This window comes from Artibeus jamaicensis, unplaced genomic scaffold, assembly GCF_021234435.1.
Source record: "Artibeus jamaicensis isolate MK-2021 breed Jamaican fruit bat unplaced genomic scaffold, CSHL_Jam_final contig_490, whole genome shotgun sequence".
In the NCBI taxonomy this organism is placed as follows: Eukaryota; Metazoa; Chordata; class Mammalia; order Chiroptera; family Phyllostomidae; genus Artibeus; species Artibeus jamaicensis.
Genome location: NW_026521861.1, coordinates 12864889 through 12887987, shown reverse-complemented (window position 1 = coordinate 12887987; position 23099 = coordinate 12864889). Strand labels below are relative to the sequence as shown.

The following is a 23099-nucleotide window of genomic DNA, read 5'->3' as shown; positions in this document are numbered from 1 at the left end:
ATAACTTTGACCTAGGTAGGGACAGAGTAGTGGTAGTGTGTTTTAGGAAGAGGGAGCAGAACATGCAGAGACTCAGGGATGGGTGCTTCCCCAAAACTACACAAGGCCAGCCCGGCCGGTGTACCTGGAGCTCACTGAGCAAGGGAGAGGGGCTCAAGGGGGAGGGGGAAGGAGGCAAAGTCTGGTAACACTGCACCCCAAAGGGCATGGTAAAGAGTTAGGGTCCGCGGGTTGGCTAACTTCCAGATCTCTCCTCCCTTCTCCTCCCGGCCCCGCGTCCTGGAGGATGCTCCTGCGGCCTCTCTGCACTGCTTGCCCTTGGCCTTCTGGTTGGGTTCAGCCCAGGCACCTCCAGGAGATCGGAGGTGGGGAAGGAGAGGTTAGAGCAATGGTGTCAGACTCATTTTTACCGGGGCTACATCAGCCCTGCAGTTGCCTTCAAAGGGCCGAATGTAATTTCAACGCCTCAACAGTTAAGGAGTAGTTACTTAATTCAGTCCTAAAATTATGTCGGCCCTTTGAAGGCAACCATGGGGCTGACGTGGCCCCCACTGAAAATGAGTTTGACAGCCCTTGGTTAGTCTGTCCAGACTCCCTCCCTTCTGTGTGTTCGGGAAATGTCCGCACTTCTCTCCTGAGGAGAGCTGCTCCTCTCAAGCAGCTCCCTCCCCTGGCCCCAGCGCCTTCCAGATTCTTCTGACAGCTCCCTCCCTCCAGGCTTCAGGCCCCAGGGCTGCCAGAGCTCCTGGCTGCTGCCAGTCTCGGGTGCTGCAGGACTGCCGGTGGGTTTCCTTAATGCTTACAGACACCTCTGTACGGAGGCCCTTGGAGAGCCCTTTGAGGGGACCAGCTCTTTGCCACTGGGGCTCCTGACAGGTACAGCTGGCCGGTGGACGCCCCCTGAGAGAGGGTGTGGTTCAGAGGCCTGTGGTCCGTCTGGGGGTGGGGACGAGCTAGGTTTTGGGCACCTTCCTCTCCTGACTCCATATTCCTCGTGAGGATTTCTGTTCATATTAGGAAAGGGCTTGGGATTGTGTAGCTGTTGGGCTTTTGGCTTTGTAACGCACACCAATAGCAGCCAATCTATTCTGGGACTTGGCTGTAGTTTTTTGCCCAAGGTTCAGTAAGTTACCTTCAGGTAATCAGTGGGTCCCGTCACCCATGCCCTCCAGGTTCCAGCTACAGATGAGTCAAGGAACCAGGGAACTCAACTTGAGTGACATTGTATCTGGTCTGCAGCCACCCCCAGAGGGCAGGGCTGGAGAGGAGGGGAGGGTGTTAGTTCAATTCTTGTTATTTCCAGGTCACCAGGCTCTGTTGTAAATGCCAAGGTCAGATCGCGGTCACCCCTGTCCTTGAGGGCCTTAGTGAGGCAGATTTGTTCAATGTAAGGAAAAGCTTTCCAAGGGTTAGAATCATTGGGAAATCAAATTTTTTCCTGTGGGCTTTGCTGGTGGGGAGTGACCCCCTCCTCACGTAGATGACATTGTGACTTGAGCAGAGGTAGACAGAAGCCAAGCCTCAGGTGAGTGTTGATTAGATGATCTACTTTTAAGGTCCTTGGCAAATCTGGGGTCCTATAAGAAATTTTGGAGACTGAGACCTAAAGACTCTACCTTTCTATGCCTGCAGAAACACACCATCCCCCCCCCCCATTTCAAAGAGGATCAGAAATCACCCAGGAGGTGACATGTCCCCAGGTAATGAGAAACAAGCTGAACAAACACATCTGGGGAATGTGATCTCAAGGGCAGGTGCTGGCCACGAGAAAGCTGAGCATCGGAAAGGAATCAGGTGGTGTTTGGGTCGAAAGCCATCCTGGAAGGAAATGACAGCGGTCAAACCACAGCTCTCAGAGCTGTAAGATGCTCAAGAAATAGAGCACGTTGTTTATTCCCATTTTACAGCCAGGACCAGTGGGGCCCTGAACGATTAAGGGGTTTAGTTCAAGGTCAAGTGGAAGAGCAGGCCTTGACCTCAGGGCTCCACCTCTTGTTCTGGTGCTAATGTTTTCTTATAGGTCTCAGTTTGATGACCTGTGATCTGGGTGGAATCTAGGCCACTGATTTAGGAACATTGTCCCTGCGTAAAGCTGGGCCCCCAGGAGGGCTGGGCACCCCCCCACAGTCACCAGTCCGAAGCAGCCCTGAGCCTGCCTGGCTCTTTGGCAAGGAGGCCCAGAGCAGGCCGGAGGGGCTCCAGGCTGTCTCCCATTTGCCCACCGAGACAGGGCCAGCTCAGCATCGCCCTCCTTTCTGGGGACCTAAAGTTCTGAGATTCCACCAGCTGTGTGCCCTGAGAAGCCAGGGAAGGCCAGCACCTGTGGGAAAAGTCATTCACTGTCACATGTCCGCAGGTGGCAGGGCCAGCGCCTGGGGGCAGCCTGGGCAATGGGGGTGGCTGGGTCCTCATCCTGCATCCTCAGGCCTGTTGGAAGTTTGTTCCTCTTCCTCAACACCTCTTCTCTGACGTGTTCCCTCCCCTCCACTCCCCTGCCCTGTCCCCTCTGGTCGTCCTCCCCCACAGCTTCCTCCCTGCTTTAACCCTGCGGTGGCTCCCTGATGTCCTCAGATGCACCTTTCATGTGTTTGTTCGCTCATTCAGGTCTGTTTCTGTGCGGCTGCACCGTGGGGGATGTTCTTCCAGCCTTGAGGGTGCTGCGGCGAACAGACACCCTCCCTCCCATCCTCATGCGGCTGATGGTCCCACAGGGCACAGACACTCTTTGCCTACAAATAACTACATAATTGCCGACGAAGAAAAAGCATAGGAGGGAGGGCTTGTGCCCAGGCTCTGTCGTTTGGGCTTTATCTGCAGAGAATAACTTGGGGGTACTGGGTGGAAAGGGGTCCAAATTTAGGTGGAATCCAAGCTCCTGAACCAGGCAGACAAAGTTGGCCCCTGTTATGGGTTGAGTTATGTTCCTCCCAAATATGTTGGGGGTCCGAACCCCTGGGACTTCAGAATATGACCTTATTTGGAGACGAGGTCTTTATACAGGAAAAGGGAGGTCAAGAGTATGCGTCCCAATTCAACCTGACCAGTGTCCTCATAGAGAAGGTGAATTTGGACACAGGGCCAGGCACCCAGGGAGACTGTCTGGTGACCATGAAGGGAGTGAGCTGGGCGATGCTTCCAAAGCCGAGACGTGGCAGGGTAGCCAGCAACCCCCAGAAGGAGAGCGGCGTGAACAGGTTCTTCCTCTTGGCCTCAGGAGGAACCAGGCCTGCCAACCCTTGGCCTTGGACTTTCCAGCCTCCAGAGCTGTGAGAGAATAAATTCTTGTTTGACTCATCCAGTGGGTGCACTTTGTTCTGGCAGCCTGAGCTGACCAACACTGCCACCCTGTGGCCTCTGCCCAGCTTCACCTCTGCCACCGCCTTGCCTCGCAGTCACTGAATTGGAAGACTCACTGTTCTGGAATGAACCAGCTTTCTCCCTGCCCCTGCTAGGGAGTGGGCTGCACTTCCATCGCCCCTGAGGAACCTGCCCCCGGAGCCCCCCTTTCAGGTCTCCCCTCCACAGGCTCGGTCCTCCTCCGTCCCTCCCTCTCCTCCATGCTGGCTTCTCCATTACAGGTGCTGGAGCCAACCCTCTGCTCCCAAAGCCTGTGACCCTGGGCATGACGCCCCCAGTTTCGGTCCCAGGGCCTAAGGATCCTCAGACCTGAGGAAATCCAGGGACACCACCCTCACTAAGGATTCTCACCACCCCCGGGACTTGTACTCACCTTGCCTTACGTCCCACGTACCAGGGAATAAGAAGGCTTCGTCTCTAGTTGGTTAACCTGTGGATTGTCATGAAAGCAAAAACACGAAATGAATGAATTCTCCGAGGAGAGAACGTCTACATCGCTGGGAGCTGGGCTCCTGTTGGAGTTTTTCTGAGACGCTGTGTTTCAGCAGGGCCGTGGGGAACCACCTGCGGGCTCGTTCTTGAATTGGTCAGCCAGGGGCCTGGGATGGCCCCATCCCCTTTTTTCCTTTAAGCTCCCAGGTGATTCTGCTAGGATGGAACGTGCTTCTGCTTGGCCCTGTGCCTGGGGATGTCCCAGAGGGCAGGGCCAGCCTTATGGAGCTTGAGGTGAATATGCAGGTCCTGGGCTGAGGGGCACAAAGCCCACCTTAATAAGCACGGCTTTGGGCCCAGGAACCCAATGTTCTGCATGCCTACAGCCTCTTCTTAGCTTTGGGTCTGGCGCCAGAGTGTGGCCACAGTCTTTGGGTTGCCTCACTCACCTTAATACTCACTAACTGTTTCCACGGTGCCGTTGATTCTTTTGTTGGAGCCTTAAGCCCACGATACCAGCAAGGCAGGGCTGGGCTGTTGCCTCCATTTTACAGATGAGAAAGCTGAGGCCCAGAGAGGCAGAAATCGTTGCCCAAGGTCACCTGGGTCGGCTAGCCTCCTGACTTCCAGCTCAAGGCCTTTTTTTATTGTTTTCAACCAAACTCCAGGTCCCTCGAGTTTTAGGTTAATAAACTGAATAGAAAGGTGGCTTATTTCCATCGCTCCAAAGGCTTCACCCGTATGCATTCTAAACATATCCTACCTTTGGTATTAAAAGAAACAAAACAAAACCAAAGCCCAATCAAAGTGGCCCCGTGTAGCCTCTGAAATCTGGAAATCTGACCAGATTGGGCTAAGCTGCGTGGACACCGCAGGTGTACCCCAGAGTAACCACAGAGAGCCCCAAACTCCCCACCTCCCAGGGCGGTGCGTTAGGGGTGTGGACGTAGGGGCTGAGCTTGGCCTCTCCGGTGGCGGTGGGCGGTGCGTTAGGGGTGTGGACGTAGGGGCTGAGCTTGGCCTCTCCGGCGGTGGTGGGCAGTGGAGGCTCTGCGGCCACTCTGATACGCAGCCCAGGTCCACGGCGCTGACTTCAGAACCTGCCGTTGTTCCCTGCCCTCCTGGCAGTTTGCTCGGCTGCACATCTGATAACAGGACCAACACCCATTCAAGCAAAGGGACTCGGGAGAGGAGAGCAGAGCCTGGCCCCAGTCCAGCTGCCTGTCCCAGGGCACATGGCCACCGCTGTACCTGCAGTCAAGACCCAGGTCCCCCGAGACACCCAAGGCTCCGGGCAATGCTTGCACGGAGCGCTTACGGTGTGGCCCACAGCCTTGGGGAGCCCCCCGCCCCCCAGGTGGCTTCTGCTTCCTACACTGCACACTCTTCTCAGTTTCCTCCCTCTTTTAAAATTGTTTTCCTTGCCTTGGCTAGTGTGGCTCGGTGGATTGGGCATCATCCCACAGACAAAAAGGTCACCGGTTCGATTCCTGGTCAGGGCATGTGTCTAGGTTGTAGGCCTGGTCAGGGCATGTGTGAGAAGCAGCTGATTGACGTATGCCTCTCACATTGATGTCCCTCTCCCTCTTTTTTCCCTTTCTCTAAACATATAAATGAAATCTTAATAAAAATAAGTATATAAAATTGTTTCCTCTGAGTCATTGGCCATAGCAGTTCCTCTAGGCAGCAGGGGAGACACGCTGTCCTTGACCGGGGAGGAGGGCTCTCACTCATGGCCAACCCGTCCCACCCCCTCCATTACAGTCCTCTCTCCTCTCGCTTGGCAGGGGCCTCCTCCTCTGAGCTGGCCTCCCAGCCTGCAGTCTTCATGCAAGTCTCGGCCTAGCACAGATGGCGAGGCAGAGCCTTCCCCGTCTTGCTCCTCCTCTTCTGGGCCACCCGGTCCGGGACATCCATGCTCGCTGCACTGGGCAGGGGTGTGTATTCAGGTGCCAGGCACCCCCCCCCCCCCAACCATGCACGACTGAATCAGTGATGACGACTGCTTTCCTCTCCAGAGCCAGCACAGAGCTGTGTTTCAGTAGCGCCAGCAGGTCTGTGTTCCACTGACTAAGCTCTAGGCCAATGTGGTGCTGCCCTGGCCAGAGTGTGGGTTCATGGCCAGGGCCGGGGGGCAGAACTGCGACGAGGGGGCCCCTACCCCACCCCGACCCTTGTCATTACCACTGTTCGTTGAGCACTCACCTTGTGCCCTTCACTATGAGGTCCTTACTAGAGTTGCTCTTTTAGTCCTTATAACATCCGTCTCAGGAACAGTCGGAGCTCATTCACACTCAAGTTCAAAACACAGTAATAGTGTGACGTGACACCCATGGTCAGGAACAGAGGCTGGGCACTGAGACTGCCGTGTGGGGTGAGAGGCCTGGTGGCCAAGAGGGGACACTCTGGGGAAGGAGGTGACTTTCCCGGACCTGCAGAGCCCCCTGGGGATGATGGTGGGACATGCTGGGCCACCCTGAAGAACACCCTCCTCTCCTGGCTGAAGAACACCTGTGTGGTGGGGCCCTGGTGAGGTCTGCCCGGCCGAGGGTTCCATGGTGGCTTCAGACCACAGAATGACAGAGAAGTCTCCATCCTTCCTCAGTGCTGAGCCCTGTTTTGGGGCGGCACCTGCCAGCAGCAGCCCCGGCCAGGGTGAGTCAGGGCTGGAGCCTGTTTACACGATGCAATGTGCCCAGCACAGTCTCTGGACACTGGGGCACTCGAGACCTCACCAAGAACCAGCCACCAAGTGGTTCCATCACCGCCAGAGTTACTGTGACAAAGAGGCCACATCCTAGCAGTCTTTCCATGACCCCTCAAGGTGGGGGTGGAGTTAGGGAGAAGCCCTGGAGTCTCGGTCAGGGGCCTGACCCTCAGTCCTGCCGGGACAGTGACTCACCCTGTGTGCTTGATCAGTAACCCCCCAACCCCCCTGCCCCCCGTCTGAGCCTCAGTGTCCTCGCCTGTAAGATGAGAGGCTCTGCCGAGCACACACACCTGCCCCTAGTTCTGTGGTTCGCTGTTCCCCCCTCAGGTGAGGAGAAAACCGTGGCCGTGAGGACTAAGGAAGGCGGGGGGAAAGGCGTGTGATCCAAGTTCATGGCCAGAGACCCAAATCTATGCACATGGCTCAGGAAGCTAGGGCATTTAAAAATGTTCAATTCCTGGACACCCCTGAAGGGGGCAGCTGGCGTCAGAGACAGACCGAGTAGGTAGATGCATCGACGGATTTTATTCATGTTAACGCAGTGACCAAATTGTGCCTGGAGTTTAACAGGGCGTGAGAGTGAGCAGGACGTCTTCTCTCACGGTATCTTGGCTACAGAAGCTGTACCTGTGGAGAAAAATGAATCGTTTTTAAGTGTTAGACATCCTTACTTGGTGATTGGGGTTGGTACGCAAAGGAATTTGCAGATTTACAATTCACAAGCCATGGGGTTACAGGTTCAACCAATGACTGGGGAACTGACTGCCTCCGAAGCTGCCAGTGTGACAGGCAGCCGGGCCCTAGGACAGGCCAGCTGTTGCTCAGAAGTGGCCCTGGTCTCTGGGCCCCCAGTCCGTCCGGACAGGGGCAGTGATGGGGCCGCTCTTGCTCTCCGTCTCCCCAAGCACACGCTGGCCTTTCACAAACACTGGGGTACACACTGGCGCACAGAAGGACTGACTCTGGGCTCGGCTGCCCTGGGGACCTCGCTGCAATATACTGAGCTCTTCCTAGCTGCAGACACTGACAGTAACTGGTATTAGTGCAGTCTTACATTACAGGAGAGGGAACCGAGGCCCAGAGGACTCTCAGTTAGCAAGCAGAAGAACCCAGAAGCAAACATCTGATGCCACAGTCCGCATTTTCTATGGCCTTGCCTTCCAGAATTGCCCTTGTCCCCGGGCTCTCCCCTCCCAGCCTTCCAGCAGTGACACAAGGCTGGCTACTTGAGTCTCCGGGCTTGGTCTCCATGTACAGAAGTGGGCATTGCTCCCAGAGACCCCAGGTCAGTAACGAGACATCTCATGACCATAGATGCAAAATGACTTTGAAGGAGTGAAAATGACACAGACCTAAGTGGTTGTTATCACGGCTCTTCCAAGAACCATGACTTGTCTCAGGCCTCACTCACCGTCTTTGAGCCCTGAGGCCTTTGTCCAGTTTCCTTACCCCTCTCTGGCCTTCCACACTTTGTCCTTTGCATTTCATTTGTCTTTCCTGGGAGCTGCAACTGTCACCTCCTTAGCATTTCCCCGGTTCCCTGCATGACAGCAGGCTGGCCTTCCCCACCACTCACACAGCCCATCATCCCTGCTGGTGCCCTTCCAGGGAAATCCCTCAGCCCAAGACATGCCCCTGTGCCCTGCCTCCCTCGGCCACTGCCTGCCCTGGGCCCTCTGCTTCCTCCTCAGCCACTGTCTTTGGGATCCTCAGGGCAAGGTTTTCCACCTGTCATTTTACCTTCCACAGGAACCACAAATCTAGTTTTTACATGGTCAATTCCTTGTGAGCAAACACCGTCTTTGTACCCCCAACTCTTTGCCACTTAGGCACACAACAGGTGCTCAGTAAAGTCAGGGAGGAAGGACGAGAGGTGGGTAAAGGTGGGGAGAGCCATATTTCTCTTCGTACCACGTCGTAGAAGGGAATTCTAGCCAGCACGTTCCTTCGTAGGACGTGAAACCCCAAAGAAGTGACAAATGGTCTCAGGGGGGTCTGAGAAGAGGGCAGAGCATAATTTGATTTTCTTTAGCCTCTTAATGATGATGATGGTGACTTTTAAAATTGTTACTTACTGGCTGTTTTTATGACAGCAACATTATTTGAACAACTGGACGAATTCAGCTGTTTTACTCCCCAAACTGTGGCCATGAGGCAGGGAGGGCAGAGGGGCTGGCACTGCAGGTGGTCTCGCTGCAGGCAGCCCCTTGCAGCTGCAGCTGGGCACTGATGAGGCCGCGGGGAGCCCCGTGCAGGCTGGGGCTGAGGGGGGCTCGTGTCCGCTGCACCCCCACAGACAGTGCTGAGAACCCTCGGCAACGTGCTCCTAGAGGAACTGTTCTGTGCTCCCTTTTAGCTACTCATTGGCTGGGGGGAAAGGCCCCAGAGGAGTAGATTTGCTTGGCTTTTTGGCTGACCCATAACCTGACCCTCTGGGATGAGTTTTCCTTACAAACAGGAATCGCTGCGAACACCCTGAGGCACGGGCCCGCCAGATACGTACACTGTCTTCCCCTCTCCTGGCCGCACGGTGATCTGGGACGCGCCCACCTTGGGGAGCGTTGGGTTTACCACGTGGTTATTCCAAAGGAATTTGACTTTCTGAATTGTTCCAACATCCAGCTCTGCATCAAACTCATTGAAATGGGTGGAGCCTGGCTTGATAATCCCCCTTGAAACAGAAATAGGAACATTTTCATTCATAGAAACAAATTCCAAGGATTGTATAAGGCCGCACCACTCTTAGCTACTCTGAATTAATGAGATTACTTTTCCAAAGTAGTTCCCAAATAAAAAAATGGAGAAATAGAAAAGCCAGAAGTCAAACTGTTCTTTAAATATTAGTTACTCACTCTTAGGTTAATTTCTCTGTAAAACTTTCTTATAGAAAATTATGTAATTCCTTCATGTTATTCTTTCTGAAAGAATTATTTGTATAATAACATTATTCATCTGGTTTAACATAACAAACACATGTTACTATGCAAATTATATAACATGGTATCTAGGTAATAATTAGATTTATTTTTTTAAAAAATATGATCTATGAGTGAGAGAGAATGAAATACCTGGATTTATAAAAGAGAAAAGAAAAGTTGTTAGCAGAAGCCCGAAGTTAACTTCAGCGCACAAAGGGAAGAATTTAAAGTTCATCCATAGGTAAGGAAACAATGAGCCTTTAAATGCACGGATTGAAGGCCGTGCATTCCATCAAATGACATGTGGCACCAAAATGGGACATTTACCTGAAGATGTCAAACTGGTGAGTATTTCCCTTATTTCCAAACAAAGAAACTTTGACCTGACCAGTGACCGTTCTCCCAGACATCGTGACAGACACGCCGTATCGCCAGCCTGCACAGGAGGGGAAAACAGCTCGGTTCACTCAAAACAGTGTCTTCACTCCAGTGTAAGACAGTCTACAGGTCAGTCCATAACTCCAACCAGACCACGCGGGGAAACACGTACAGGGCAGTGTCTCCCTCCCGACCTGCACTGCCCAGCAAAAGGGCCACTTGCCGCACGTGGCTGCTCACGCTTAAATCCAAATTAGGTGAATCAAACTAAAAATTTAGTTCAGCAGCTTCACTAGCCCCATTTTGAGTGCTCAGTGGCCACACGGGGTTCATGACGACTGTAATGGACAGCACAGATGTTTCTAGCATTGCAGAAAGTTCTTCAGGAGAGTTCTGCTCTGGACTGATTGTACAATGGCTTAAGGTGAAAAGAGAAAGAACAGGGCCTCCCCTCACTTGGGGCTGTAGCTCAGGAATGTGGCCCGGTGACCCCTGAGGACAGGTTCTCTGTCTAATCTCTGCACCCCCAGGGCCTGAGCAGGGTCTGGCACAGAGTGAGGCCAGACCTCACTGAGTTGCCTCACAGATTTATACCTGGAGAGCTGTCTCAGTGCCCACACATACATACACATGAAGTCTGTGTACATGAGATCACACAGTAACATGCACATACACATATACACATATACATGTATGAACACACACATCACGCATTCTTTGTATAAACACACGTGTAAAACACACGCATCCTTTGCTTCATTCCCACTTGTCCTTCATGTCCTCAGAGAAGTCATCCCTGCTCCTCCCTCTGGCGGGGTCAGGCCCTCCGGCCCACAGAGCTGCCGTAGCCGCCTGCCAGGCCCAACACTCTGCTGCTGGCTCAGTGTCCGTCTCCTCCGCTGTGCTGCACAGTCCGTGCCCAGCACGCCTCGCTCCCCAGACCCCCGCTGTCCAACATCGTCTGTGGCTCACAAATAGATGTTGTCTGGGGAATGAGTATATAGCTTTTGAATGCTTAATTTGCCGATAGAATATAGGCAAGTACTTCATGCATCACTGCATCAGTGGAAGGACTAATTAACCAATGTCTCTAAAAACATTTTTATAATGATGAAAATGCTCCATATCTTCAATGTGGAGGTGGTCACTGGACCATTCATTTATCAAAACTCATGGAATTATCCACTAAAAAGGGTGAATTCTGCTATACAAAAATTATACCTCGATAAACCTGGCTTGACTACATAAAACATGTATTATATGTCTATACTTATACAATACAGTCTTTTTTATAGTGAAACATCTCAGGGAACCATCATGGGCAGGGTGGCACCAGGTGACCTAAACATGCCCTGTTTTTACCCTATGACCTCGTCCATCCAGCAGAGTTTTTAGAGAAATCACCCCTTCTTGGTTCCTGCCCACCGTCCACCAGAGGGGCAGCCGCTGAGCACCAGGCACGTGTGGATTGGGGGTGCTGAGGTGGGCAGGGAGATTGGAGTGGAGCTTCTTAAGGGGCCCAGCCCAGTGAAGAGCTGGTACCAAATAAATGTTTGTTGAATAAATAGAAGAACAGGTGCATGTGATACAATCTTAGGGGCAAAGGGGGTCAAATACGTGGTGATGGCAGAAGGTCTGACGGTGGGTGGTTTGCACCTAGTGCAACATACAGGTCATGCATCGTAAAATCACACAGTTGTACACTTGAAACCTCTATAATCTTACCAGCCAATGCCACCCCAATAATTTTATTTAAAAAGTGAAAATAGAAAGGGGACCATGGACTATGGAGCAGTAAAAATCCAGGGTAGCTGGCCCCGGAGACAGGCAAACTGCTGTTATCACATTAGCTATTTGCTTCTACTCATTTCATGCCATAGAAATACAAGGAAAGGAATGCAGACTCTTTCTAAATCCCCTGCTGAGCCCTAAATAGGACAGTTTGGGATGGGGGGGGGTGTCTTTCTCTAAGATGATAAAAACATGCCCACAAATATTTCAGGCCAGAGACAAGCCCTTCATTTCCAACAGAAATGAAACTTTCTTTACCCGGAAGGGGAAGTCTAAGTGCAACTTACGTGCAAAATCGCTGGAGTCGCCTGTGTTCAGGAAAAATTTCTGCTGCTTTTCACTCGTCTTGCCAGCGAATTTGTCGGCATAGTGGCCCATCTGTGGGCATCCTTCGTCCGGACAGGGGAAGCACTTGTTCTAATGAGCAGAGATAGAGCAGGCCGGGAGGAGCAAATTTGTCTTTTTAAGATCCATACAACAGGGGAGCAATTTTCCTACAGTCTGAGCTTCCTCGTTGGTAACCGACGTCTCACTTACCTTCCCGAGCCTGATGTGCATCACATTGTAATTGCTTGGGGAGCTTTAGAAAACCTGGATGCCCATATTGAGAAAATACTGAGCCCTAGATTTGATACAATTATACCTTGTATCAAATGATGTGTTGGTGAATGATTAACAGCCAACTCTGGGACTAAAAAAGTCCCTGATTGTGGTGTTTGCCAATTTCCACGGCGTTAACACTCTGACTGTGGCCATTTTCAGGCTGCCAACCTGCTGTCACAGAACGTGGAGTTGAGAGGCTCCCACTGGCTCTCACTGTCAGAACAGGCAGGCTCCAGACCGCCATTCTCTCCATCTCTCCCCCCTTGTCGCCGGCTGCACAGGCACAAAGTCCAGCCTGGCATGTGAAGCCCAGCAGCCGCCTTTCCTCCTGTTGGTGTCTGAGTTCATCTCTCATACGTCCTCCTATTCTTGCTTCGCCCTGGCCAGACACGTGCACTCCTTCTCTTCCTTCAAAACCTAATGATTTTACAAGCCAGATTCAAATGTTGCCTCCTACAGGAAGCCTTACTAGATTGTTGTATTAACTGCCCTTTTCTCTGTTTTTCCAGAGTCTTCCTCATCCTCATGATTCATGTAGAATTCTAGCCGCTGCCTACCTAAAGTTTGGTTTCCCTCCCCTCTCCAGGACCACGAAACTCTGAGGGGCCATCTAAAACAAGCAGGGGCTGGCAGATAAAGGTGAGCGGGTACTGCAGATCCCAGACACAGCTGGACAGCAGTGCTGCAGCGGGGCTCACTCAGAGTGTGACCATAGCTTACAGACTCAAAGTTCTTGTAGGTAGCGCAGGGGTATGCAGTGAACCCGTTGGGGTGGAGGATGCTGTCTGAGTAATACTTGTAGCTTCTCAGGTGATTGCAAGCCACAAAGTCCCTGGTTCCTGGGGAAACAAGTGAAGAAGTTGATACAGGTGGTCAGGGAGCTGTGATGACTTCTTGCCTCTTCAAATGGGATGGATGCAAAGTGGATGGATGCTAACCACCTCAAAGTACATTTTCAGAGATTTAAGGTAAGTCTGAAATCCAGCTGCATCAGCATAGGTAACATACAGTACAGCCAACATTCTGAGAGCTTGACATCTATGGTCCATCACAAAGTACTTACCAAAGTATATTCCACGCCATCCCTAATAACAGAAAGATATAGACTACAGACTCGGATGTCAGATGACAGCTAGAAAATGGCAAAGCTGGGAAGTAAAGCCAACCCATCTTGTTCGTGAATCCCTGCCTCTACCCTCCACCAGCCGGTGTTCCAGGCACCAACCTGCAGGTCCTTGAAGAGACAACCAGATCTGACACTGACCTCGCAGACATGATAAAACCAGGGTGACAACACTTTCATGCAAATAAAAAGGAAGGTTGAGCATTTTGGGTGGCTTTATGTGAGTATCACTCTCAGTGCTTCTCACTCCTTATCAGCTTCCTTGGCTTTCGTAACTCCCGCCAAGTAACATTCAGACCTTCCAGGCCTGGGCTGACCTTGGCTGGCCACTACTGATGCAGAGTTTTGGCCACCCTGTCCATGCGAACCCTCATACGGCTATAAAAGACAACCCTACAAGTCTTGTCCTTAACATTTGCTTCAATAGCATCCACACTTACCAAGTCATTTTGACTGAATCCAGTAAAAATCTCTACTTGGAAGATTTGGTCACTAAGGGTTTTGACCTGTGTGGTGGTAAATGGTGAGTCTGGCCAGAGACATTCACCTGTCCATTGTACTCGCGACATCATTCAACACAGAGTCAGAGCTGTGTCCAAAGAGTGCCCTTTACTCCGGTGCACTTGATCAAGGGTAAAGACTAACCACCTTGAAGAGCACAGTCTTCGCTCTAACCTCCCTTAAGTGTGATTGTTCTCATTCACACTGGTGCTGATGCTTTGCCATGGAAATGCCGGGAATGTTCTTATTTTGGCTACTGAAATGAAGCCAGTCGCACAAGCTCGAAGCATATCACTGACTCCCATGGGAGAAACTGGTAGACACCTCCTGTTAGAGCCGGGATGTTTACTTTCATGATTTTTCTATACTTTGCTATGTGTAACTACCCATTTATCATTGGAGCCATAGCTTTGAGCAACGGCTTGGTAATTCTTTGTTGCTTGTACACTCCAGACACCACAACAATGTTGTGAGGAAGTACACAATCGGGGGAGCTCAGATATAACAAATGATGCATAGCTATAGTTTTCAGAACTGGGTCTGGGAGGGGGGACTGCATATTTTTAAGGAGTAGGTTGTTTTTATTTTTTACGGTTTGTTTCACTCTAGCTTTACCTGACCAGATGCTGTCTAGGTCCACAATCTGTGACAAGGCGTTCTTCTTGCACCCCGGCATCTCTTCCCTTCCATTGGGGAAGAAGTCAAGGTGACCCATCAGCTGGTTCGATCCAAAACCTGAAATGTTTGGAAAGCCATGAGCGTTTGATAGCACCAGGCAATCCTGGGCAAAACCCCACTGCATGTGCTCAGGGCTGGAGCATCGTTGGCCTCACCCAGGGAGGGGATCAGAGGAGCCTCATCCGTGTGAATCACGTCCACAAAGGTGGCATCGGAGGGATCAAGGCGAACCTCTTCGGAAGTACCCTGGAAACTTGCTTCCACGGGATCCAACCCTAAAAGACAGGGGCAGTGCTGCAAACGGCAGGCCTGGCTGAGGGTGCCCGCGGGACCAAGGTGCACAGCTGCTCGGGCTGTGCTCTAACTGAAGAGCTGCCACAACCCGGAGGCGTCAGCGCCAGGCCCTGGGTGGTGAGCATGGGAACGCAGTCTCAATGTTGCTCGTTACGGGAGGGCTCTGGTGGCCTGGTAGGGAAGGGCAGATGAACAAAGAAATTTAGATGGTTTTGGAGCAAGGACTTAATTTTCTACATCAGATGCTCCCGTTTACGTATGTATCTTTCTTCTTCAACATTCTTTTCACTTCCCAAATTTGAAGAAGAAAGGAACAAAGCAGTATGGTACCATAGGTAAGAATAAGATTCCAGGACTGGGTTGCATGGCCCCAGATTCCTACTCAGCTCCTTCTTGGGCAAGTTGCATGATCTTGGGTGAATCATTTGATCTTTACTGTGCCTCTGTTTCTCCATCTCTGAAATGGGGTTAATAATGGCATCTATTTTATATGGCTGTTATATGATAAATGAGTTCATACATGTAGCGTTTAGCATGGTGCCTGGAACATCACCATGAGTAGATAAGTAAAATTATTATTATGTCCCCCTGACTACATGTCCTTCTTTGAGGGGCTCCTGGATTTGTCAACAGTTTTTGGAAGTTTTGGTCAGAGCAACCAAAAAGTCATGAACATCACTGTCCCCTGATTATAAAAGGGAGAGTTCTTCTACAAGTAGAGACTTATTTGAGACAAATGGCAACAAAGCTGGGTTGGAATCCCAGTTCCACCACTAGTCAGCAATGTGACCTTGGACAAGCTACTCAATTCCTTGAGCCTGTTTCTTTGGTTCTGAGGATTAAATGAGAAAATGTAATGCACTTTGTACAGTATTTGGGATAATTGGGCTCTTAAATTATGCTTACGATAGCAATTATATTAGCATTATATCATAAAGGTGTATTTTGTGGCTATTGTTACAATGCGAAGGCCTTGCTTGAGCTAACAGGATGCTTCTGGCCATGACCCTGGCTAGGTTTCTTCTACCAGCAGAGGCAACAGAAGGGTACTTTCCCCTGCCCTTGACTTCAAAGAGCAGGGGAAAGAGGAATGACAATGTGGATCCTTCTTAACTGTGTTTGCTCATGTTCATACGAGCCTTACTTGGCATTTCCCCGGGTGCCCAGTTCTGCTGAGCAACCCACACTGCCAGGATACCTGCGTCTTGAGAGAAGAGGCAGGGACAGAGGCGGGAGAAGCAAAGTGAAACTGAGGGATGAAGCTGTCACCCCTCTGCCACACAGATAGGTTGCTTGGGGGCTTTCTGAACTGTTCTCTGCTGACTCTTACTACTCCAAGGCCAAGGGGTCAGTCTCCTTTGGGCCAGTTCTGAGCTGGGCTGGAGCCTTGTACCATTTTGTGGGGTTGCTGGAGACAAACCCTGGGACCCTGCCCCTTGGGCCTTACCTGTGATCCTGCCCAGGCCTGCTCCCTGCCTCTCCAGCCACGTGGGCTCCCAGGCTGTGGCCGATGAGGTGAACTTGGGAAGGTGAGTAGCTGTAGTTTGTCTGGAGGGGAAGATGGCATTTTTAGGACATTTCTGTGCTGGGCAAGCCTGATACTGTCCCTCCACTGCTGAGACTTCCTATGGCTCCCACTCCCCCTGGGATCAAGGCCAAACTCACTACCAGGTCCTCAGAGCTTTCCTGACTCGACACGTATTTTTCTAGACTCTTCTCTAGCAAGCGCTCTGTGGACCTTGTAGGCACTTAAATATGTCATAATTTTTTGATCTCTGGGCCTGGTTTGGAATGCTCTTCCTATAGTTGTTCATCTCAGCGACTACTTGCTCAGCTCACATCCACACAGCTCACATCAGCCCCACCCCAACCCCATCTAAATCAGCCCCACCCACCCCCATGCTTCCATAAAGCCCTGTACTTCCGCCATCAAAATCCTGACCATGCTCTATTGTCAAGTCTTCACTGTAAGCACCTCCATGTCCTGGGACCTCGTCCATCCCTTTTACCACCTAGCACAGCTTCTGACACTGCACCCCCAAATATTGGGTGAACAAACAGATAACAGAATTAGGAGATGTTTGCTCGTATTGGTCTCACTGCTGTTCACCCAGATGTACTGGTTATTGGTCTGCAGTGTCTGTAGTGCAAACGCCTGGGGTTTGGGTTCTGCAGGGCTGCAGCAGCGGTTAGAGCCAATCAGTTCTTTTATAGACCCTCGAGACTTCAGGCAGGAATGCCTGGGGACTTTACCTGGTAGGGAAATGAGTCACCAGAAATTAGTGACTTAACTGAAAGAATGAAAGACCTAAAGAATCAGTGAAAAAGGAAGACCAAGGCAGGAGGAATCAGCTGACTTAATTGGTCCAAAAGAGATTCCCCAAGATCAATGGGACCCACTACAGCAGTTGATCTGGCACATGCTGGCACATGCCCACTGTGCGCCCCGCCCTTTGGCTCCGTTGGCTCTCCCTGGAGACGCTGCGTTTTTGCCCAAAGACAGTCTACCTGGTATAGTGGGGACCCCCGGAACTAGATGTTCTGGGAGCCAAAGACAAGTCATGTTCACCTGCTGTATGATTTTTGGGGGGCAAGCTAGTAAAGCTTCCTGGGCTTTAGTTTTCTTCCCTCTCAATTGAAGGCGATAATAAAACTCCCCACCTTCTAAGTGTTAGCGCTTATTGTTTACTTCCTCGGGTGTGAAATTCAGAGTTTTAGAAATAAGACCCTAGGAGAAATATCAGTTTTTCCTAGCTCTTCTTCAAGTATATAATCCAGAGGCATCCTACCCAGCCAAGACCTGGGGGCCCTGCCTGCCCACGTGGCAGCCCCCCCCACCCTCTCGGCAGCCCGGCCACCCAGCCGTCCACTCACCGAGAGCACGTGGATCATCTGGGCCACCTGGGCGCCCACTACGCGCACGTTGCTGGCGGCCTGCGTGTAGGTGGTTTGGGAGCCTTTCTTCCAGTCCACGCAGATGCAGTTCACCTCCTCCACCTTGAACATGTTCTGGTGTTGGAAAGACATTGGCTGTTATCACGGGGGCACACAGAACCACATCCAGCCAGGGCTCAGGTTGCTGACAGTTACTCTTGGCCATGCTCCTGTCCTGTCCTTGCTGGGGTGCTGAGAGCCACCAGAGTTTAATGATTCCTGCTGTCAGGTAGGAGTCACCCCGCAGGGTGAAGGCAGATTCCCTCTGTGGCTTGTATGCGAACTAACAGCTGGCCACCATCTGGTTTTCTCCGGCCAAATTCAACAAGGTTGATGAGGTGGGGGAAACAATCGCATCCTTGGGGGGGGGGGAGCCACGTTTTGAAAAGGAAAAGCCTTGAGTGCAATCTCCGAGGGCCAGTGTCTAAAGGACTTTGTGGATTTCACTGCCAGGGGTCCTTTCGGCCACTTAGCAACGCTGCTGCCAATTACTGCGCTTGCTCTGAGCCCAGCCCACTGGGCAGTGACGAAGTTTGAAGGTAGAGGGAAGCATTACTGTTTTTAGAGTCAGAAAAGCATCCAGTTTTGTGGAGAAAACATGCCCTGCAGGTATTTGAAGAATAAAACTGCACTGGTTTAAAAGAGATTGAAGAATTCTGCAAGGAAAACTTCTTCCTGAGTGTTAAAGGGACTGATATATCCTTAGAAGCCCCTCTGGGTGTTTCTGCGTGGCTAGCTTGAATTTGAAATGGCACTACAAGTGTAAAATCCGCTCTGAGTCTTTCCACCTGTACGCCAATATGTGTGACCACACTCACGAAGATTCCAAGAGGCAGTTCCTCAGGACTGTTACGTTTAAAGCAACCATGAGGAATCTCTTACAACCTGGAAAATGTGGACACAAACGATATCTCACAGTTTATACATTAAAGTGCTTATTACTGGTGAGACGGGTACCAGGAATTACATGCTGGTAAACCAAGGCCAAGTGCAGAACAACTTTGATTTTCTGGGTTTATAACTTTTCCTGTCACCATTATAAGTCAGAGTTATTAATGTGTGTGCTGGGGTGAATTCTTGGGTGTCAAAAAAAAAAAAGACTAAACCAGTGTACGTGTGAAAAGAAAGAATAATGGTATATTCTCTGTGTACTTGTGTGTACCTGTGCAGATCCCTGCACCTGTGTCTTATTGACATGTACATGTGTGTGAACATGTATGGGTTCCTCTGTTGCCTATTCTTCTGACCAACAGGTGACATGTTACCTACAATTCTGTCACTTTCTATGCTGCCTTGTAAGTGACCTGGTCGCTCTTAGCTCTCCATGCTCACGCCAGTGGTCACCACCGTACATCTCTGACTCTCAGGGATGAGGGAAATATTGGGAAAAAAAGAACCCAATTCCCCCTTTCCAGGAATCCCAAGCCCCCTCACTGAAAATGGGGGCAGACAATATCGAGCCTTGATTTAACCAGCGTGAGGAGGCGTTTTTCACATAACAAACATCACCTTTTCAGGCTACAGGTGCAGTCCAGGAACGTGGAAAGGAATTTTTACTTTCTTCAAAGAGAAGCACTTAATTGCTTTTTGAGCTCATTTACTGCAATTGCTTAAAGGGAGCCAGGGATGTTACAGGACACAGTGGCAGCAGGGACAGTCCCCAGGCAGGCCACGGGGACCAGGGCAGCTCCTACCTTGCACATGTCCCGCAGCCAGTTCTCATCGCCCTTGTCTATGAAGCCGTGGATGATGAAGCGTGTCTTCCTGTCCGTTTGAAAATATGATGCCTCAACCGTCGATGGATCAGAGAGAAGGAGATTCTGTGGCAAGTGCAGAGGGATTACAGATTTTCACAGTCTCACCACTCAGAGATGTTCCATTACCTCTCTCTTTCCTTTTTCTAGTTCTCCCAATGCAAAAAAAAAAAAAGCCTCCTCTTCCATGAAGCTTGCCCTGACTTCCCCTTTCCTCCCTCTTTTCAAGTCATGGCTCACTGCCTCCACGGAGTTTTATACCTTTCCTAGGGTTCTTTGGAAGGCCTCTGGCCCCAAACCAGAATCTCATAACCAGCTAAAGGTCCTGGCAAATATGAGACACTCATTCATTGAAGCCACCTTTTTACTGAAGGCCACTCTGTCCAGGCCTTGGGGTGCAGCAGGAGGAGTGGGGTGCACTGAGTATGAAGGAGAAGGTGGTACGGAGAAAAGAAACTCCTGGCCTGCAGGGCGGGCACAGCCCCTCACCCAGTGCCAGGGATGCTAACATGACCGAGGTCCCACCTGAGAAGTGCTTGGGTTCTCATTGGTGTACAGCAGGAAGCGGGTACCGATCTTCTCGGGGCTCTAGGGCAGGACTTTCAGGGGCCTGATTGCAGTTCCTCCCCAGGGCTCAGAGTCCGAAAAGCAGCCGAGCTGACCATAGCAAATTTCTTTTCCTGCGGAGAAAGGATGGCTTGCTCAAGGATTAACGCTTGAGCTGGAATGTGGGGAGTCGCCATTGCTCAGGCCTGGTCACTCCCCCTCCCGGGGACAGTCTGCGGACTGTGAAGACACCCACCTCTGCCCCACCCATGTTTTCTTGCCCCCAAGTGCCAACCTTTGGGCCTGGAACCAGTCCCACTGGGTTCTGTAGAGATACAACCCTCTAAGCTTCAGAGGCCTGTGTCTCGTCCCAGCTCTTCTGGTATATATTTTTTGACCAATGTGAAAATGGGCATTGATAAGTCATTGTTAACTCAGGCTGGTGTTTAATGCTTTACCTAGAAAAGTGTGGCCCAGGGTGCCCCGGGCATGAAAGCAGGATGCGGGGGAGAGGCTGGGAAGCAGGGCCCCCTCAAACTACCCGTGGTCCCAGGCAGAGTGTCCACCCCACCCGCCTCTTTCCAGTGGGGAACGATTTATCCCAAGGTGCTAGCAGCCCGGTCACGTTCAAGGCTTTCTGTGGCAGCACTGAGAGGTCAGGTTCCAGTTCCTCCGAGGGACACGCGTGCTCTTTCTCACCTTGGACAGCTCCCAGCAGGAAGATTGCGATGGTCCAGATGCTCACCATTACAACAGATTCAGACATTTTCAGTCTCAGCAGGCGTTACCAGAGCAAAGAGCAGGCTCAGGGGAATCCAAGGCTCTTCACCTGGCCTCTCCTCCCCAGCTGGCAGAAGATTGGCACCGGTGACTTACCTCGTGGGTTGCTCCAGGCCCACTCTCCCCCTTTGCACCCAGGGCCCAGGCTTCGATTTATACTCCAGCTTTATCATTTGGACACTGCTTCAAGAAAACAGCAGGTGAAGATAAAACACACGGTGTGCACTTAATGTTTTAATCTGCACAAATACACAAAACAAGATTAATAATTCATCTTTCCAGGATCCTGGGAAGAAGCAAGGATATTGATTAAAAGGGGGTAAAAAGCCCCAGACTTGTCCCTTCATACCTGTGCCTGTAACTGTGAGCCAAGTGGGCCCCCCTTTCCAATTTTTTTATTTCATCACCAAATTCCATTCAGGTCCTAGCAGCAAACTGTAATCGTAGAAGGTAGTGTTTCCCACTTAGAATTGACGGAGATGCCCCCATGTACAGGAAACTAAAGGGAAGTGTCTGATTAAGGAAAACTGCCCCTCTCAGCCTCTGGCTCTGGCTCTGGTCCTGGCAGTCTATTAATACCCAAGGACATGAACTTTGGAAACAGATTCCACGGCCCCTTCAGTAGCCTCTGACCACAATCCCCTATTAACCACCTGTCCCAGGTATCCACTGCTTTGTAATGAACCGACTCAAAGCTTAATGGTTTAAGTATTCTATTATCCCACTATAATTTTAAATAGCTGGGTTCAGGAGCCTCTAAAAGCCCATGCCGCCAGACAGAGTCACATCTGGTGAGTTTTCCCAGGTTGTCTGAAGGTTGCACACCTGTCCTGTGAGATTCGGCCCCTGTGAAGTCGTGAAATACCCACAGACATGCATCTGTGAGCAGCCCGGCCAGTTCACACAACAGGCAGATAAGCCCTCAGTGGCTTATACCGTGGGTGCCCTATACCACCTCAAAGTTAAATAGGCCTTGCTGTCAAAATTCACACTCCTCCAGAGCAGTCAAAACACTGGGGGACAGTTGGGAGGGTGCCCTGGCAGGAAAACAGAAAGGGCTTCCCCCAGAGTAACAAAGAATAGTCACCAACAGTTATTAAGATGCAGAGTGTGCAGTTGAGCATTTTGCATGTATTACCTAATTTATGTCTCACAACAACCCCATGAAGGAGGTACCATTATTTTCTTCCCTCTGCATATGTGGAAGTTGAGGCCCAGAGAGATAAAGATATTGTCTCCAAAGTCACGTAGATAGTGAGTGATAAGTTGGCATTTGAATCAAGTCTGCCGAGTGAAACAAGGAGTTGTTGAATACTCAGTTTTCTGAGCACGTTATCAATTAGATTTGTTGATATTCTGGAGCCACACAGAATATTATTTACATATAATAAGTTGAAAAAGAAAATAAAGTTCTTGCTAAACTTCCAGACTTGAGCCACCTGATTTGACCTAAGTGATGAACTAGCTAAGCTGGGAGGTCTGCCCAGGTGTAAGGAGCCGCTGGAGTACATCCCACAGACTGGTGACCTTGAAGGCCTCAGCTTTTCCTCTGGCATTGCAGTGCTGACCCTGGAGGAGCCTCATGACAACCCGACAGTGAGTAACTAGGGAAATGTGTCTCTGGGACAGGGCAGGTGGCCCTGACACCTTGCGGGCCTCTTTCCTCCCTGCTTTTCATTTTGTCCTCCACACACGGCCACGCTGGCCTCCATCCAGCACACCCAGTCTTTTCCCACTGGGGCCTCTGTGCTTCACTCTTCTCATGTCCTGAAACTCTCTCCCCTGGACCTGCATCGGGCTGGCTCCTTCTTATCACTCAACAATTAGCTTTAATGCCATTGCTTCAGTGGGGCCACCTCTGGCCACCCCTGAAATCTCTCCGCTGCCAGCCTCCCGCTCAACTCCAGGCCCTGCAGTACCCCACACCTTGCTTGTTTTTTCAGCTCTCTTGCAACGGGTTATAATTATCTGTCTTATGTGCCTGTTTATGTGTTGTAATGCTTCTCCCGCCTAGAATGCAATTCCATGAGGACAGAGACTGCGTCTGTTTTGGCCATGGTGGTGTCTCAGCTGCTGGAACTGTGCCTGGCACTGACGTGGTTATGAATTAATGAAGGAACAGATGCACCATGAATGGAGTTCATGGGCATTTGACCCTTATTCTCAGTGAATTTCAGGGTGGAGAAAGGTGGGAGGGCACAGTTTCGGTTTAGGAGAAATAACGATGCATGGCCTGCACAGTTTGCCCGTGGGTAAGGCCCCTGTGCCTGCTTCATTTTCAGCTCACTTCACTGTCAAGT

At 51.0% G+C, this 23099-nt stretch overlaps 1 protein-coding gene across 1 annotated transcript; it reads right to left on the bottom strand.

The window, feature by feature from the left end:
* Positions 1 to 7062: 7062 nt before the first annotated feature.
* PNLIPRP1 (pancreatic lipase related protein 1) lies at positions 7063 to 20767 on the bottom strand. The gene is given in 13 exon segments (XM_037132883.2): positions 7063 to 7126; positions 9003 to 9170; positions 9745 to 9853; positions 11874 to 12003; positions 12910 to 13028; positions 14429 to 14548; positions 14647 to 14766; positions 16233 to 16252; positions 16254 to 16333; positions 17660 to 17794; positions 19414 to 19539; positions 19999 to 20153; positions 20719 to 20767. Coding segments are annotated over 13 exon segments (1395 nt in total).
* Positions 20768 to 23099: the final 2332 nt, after the last annotated feature.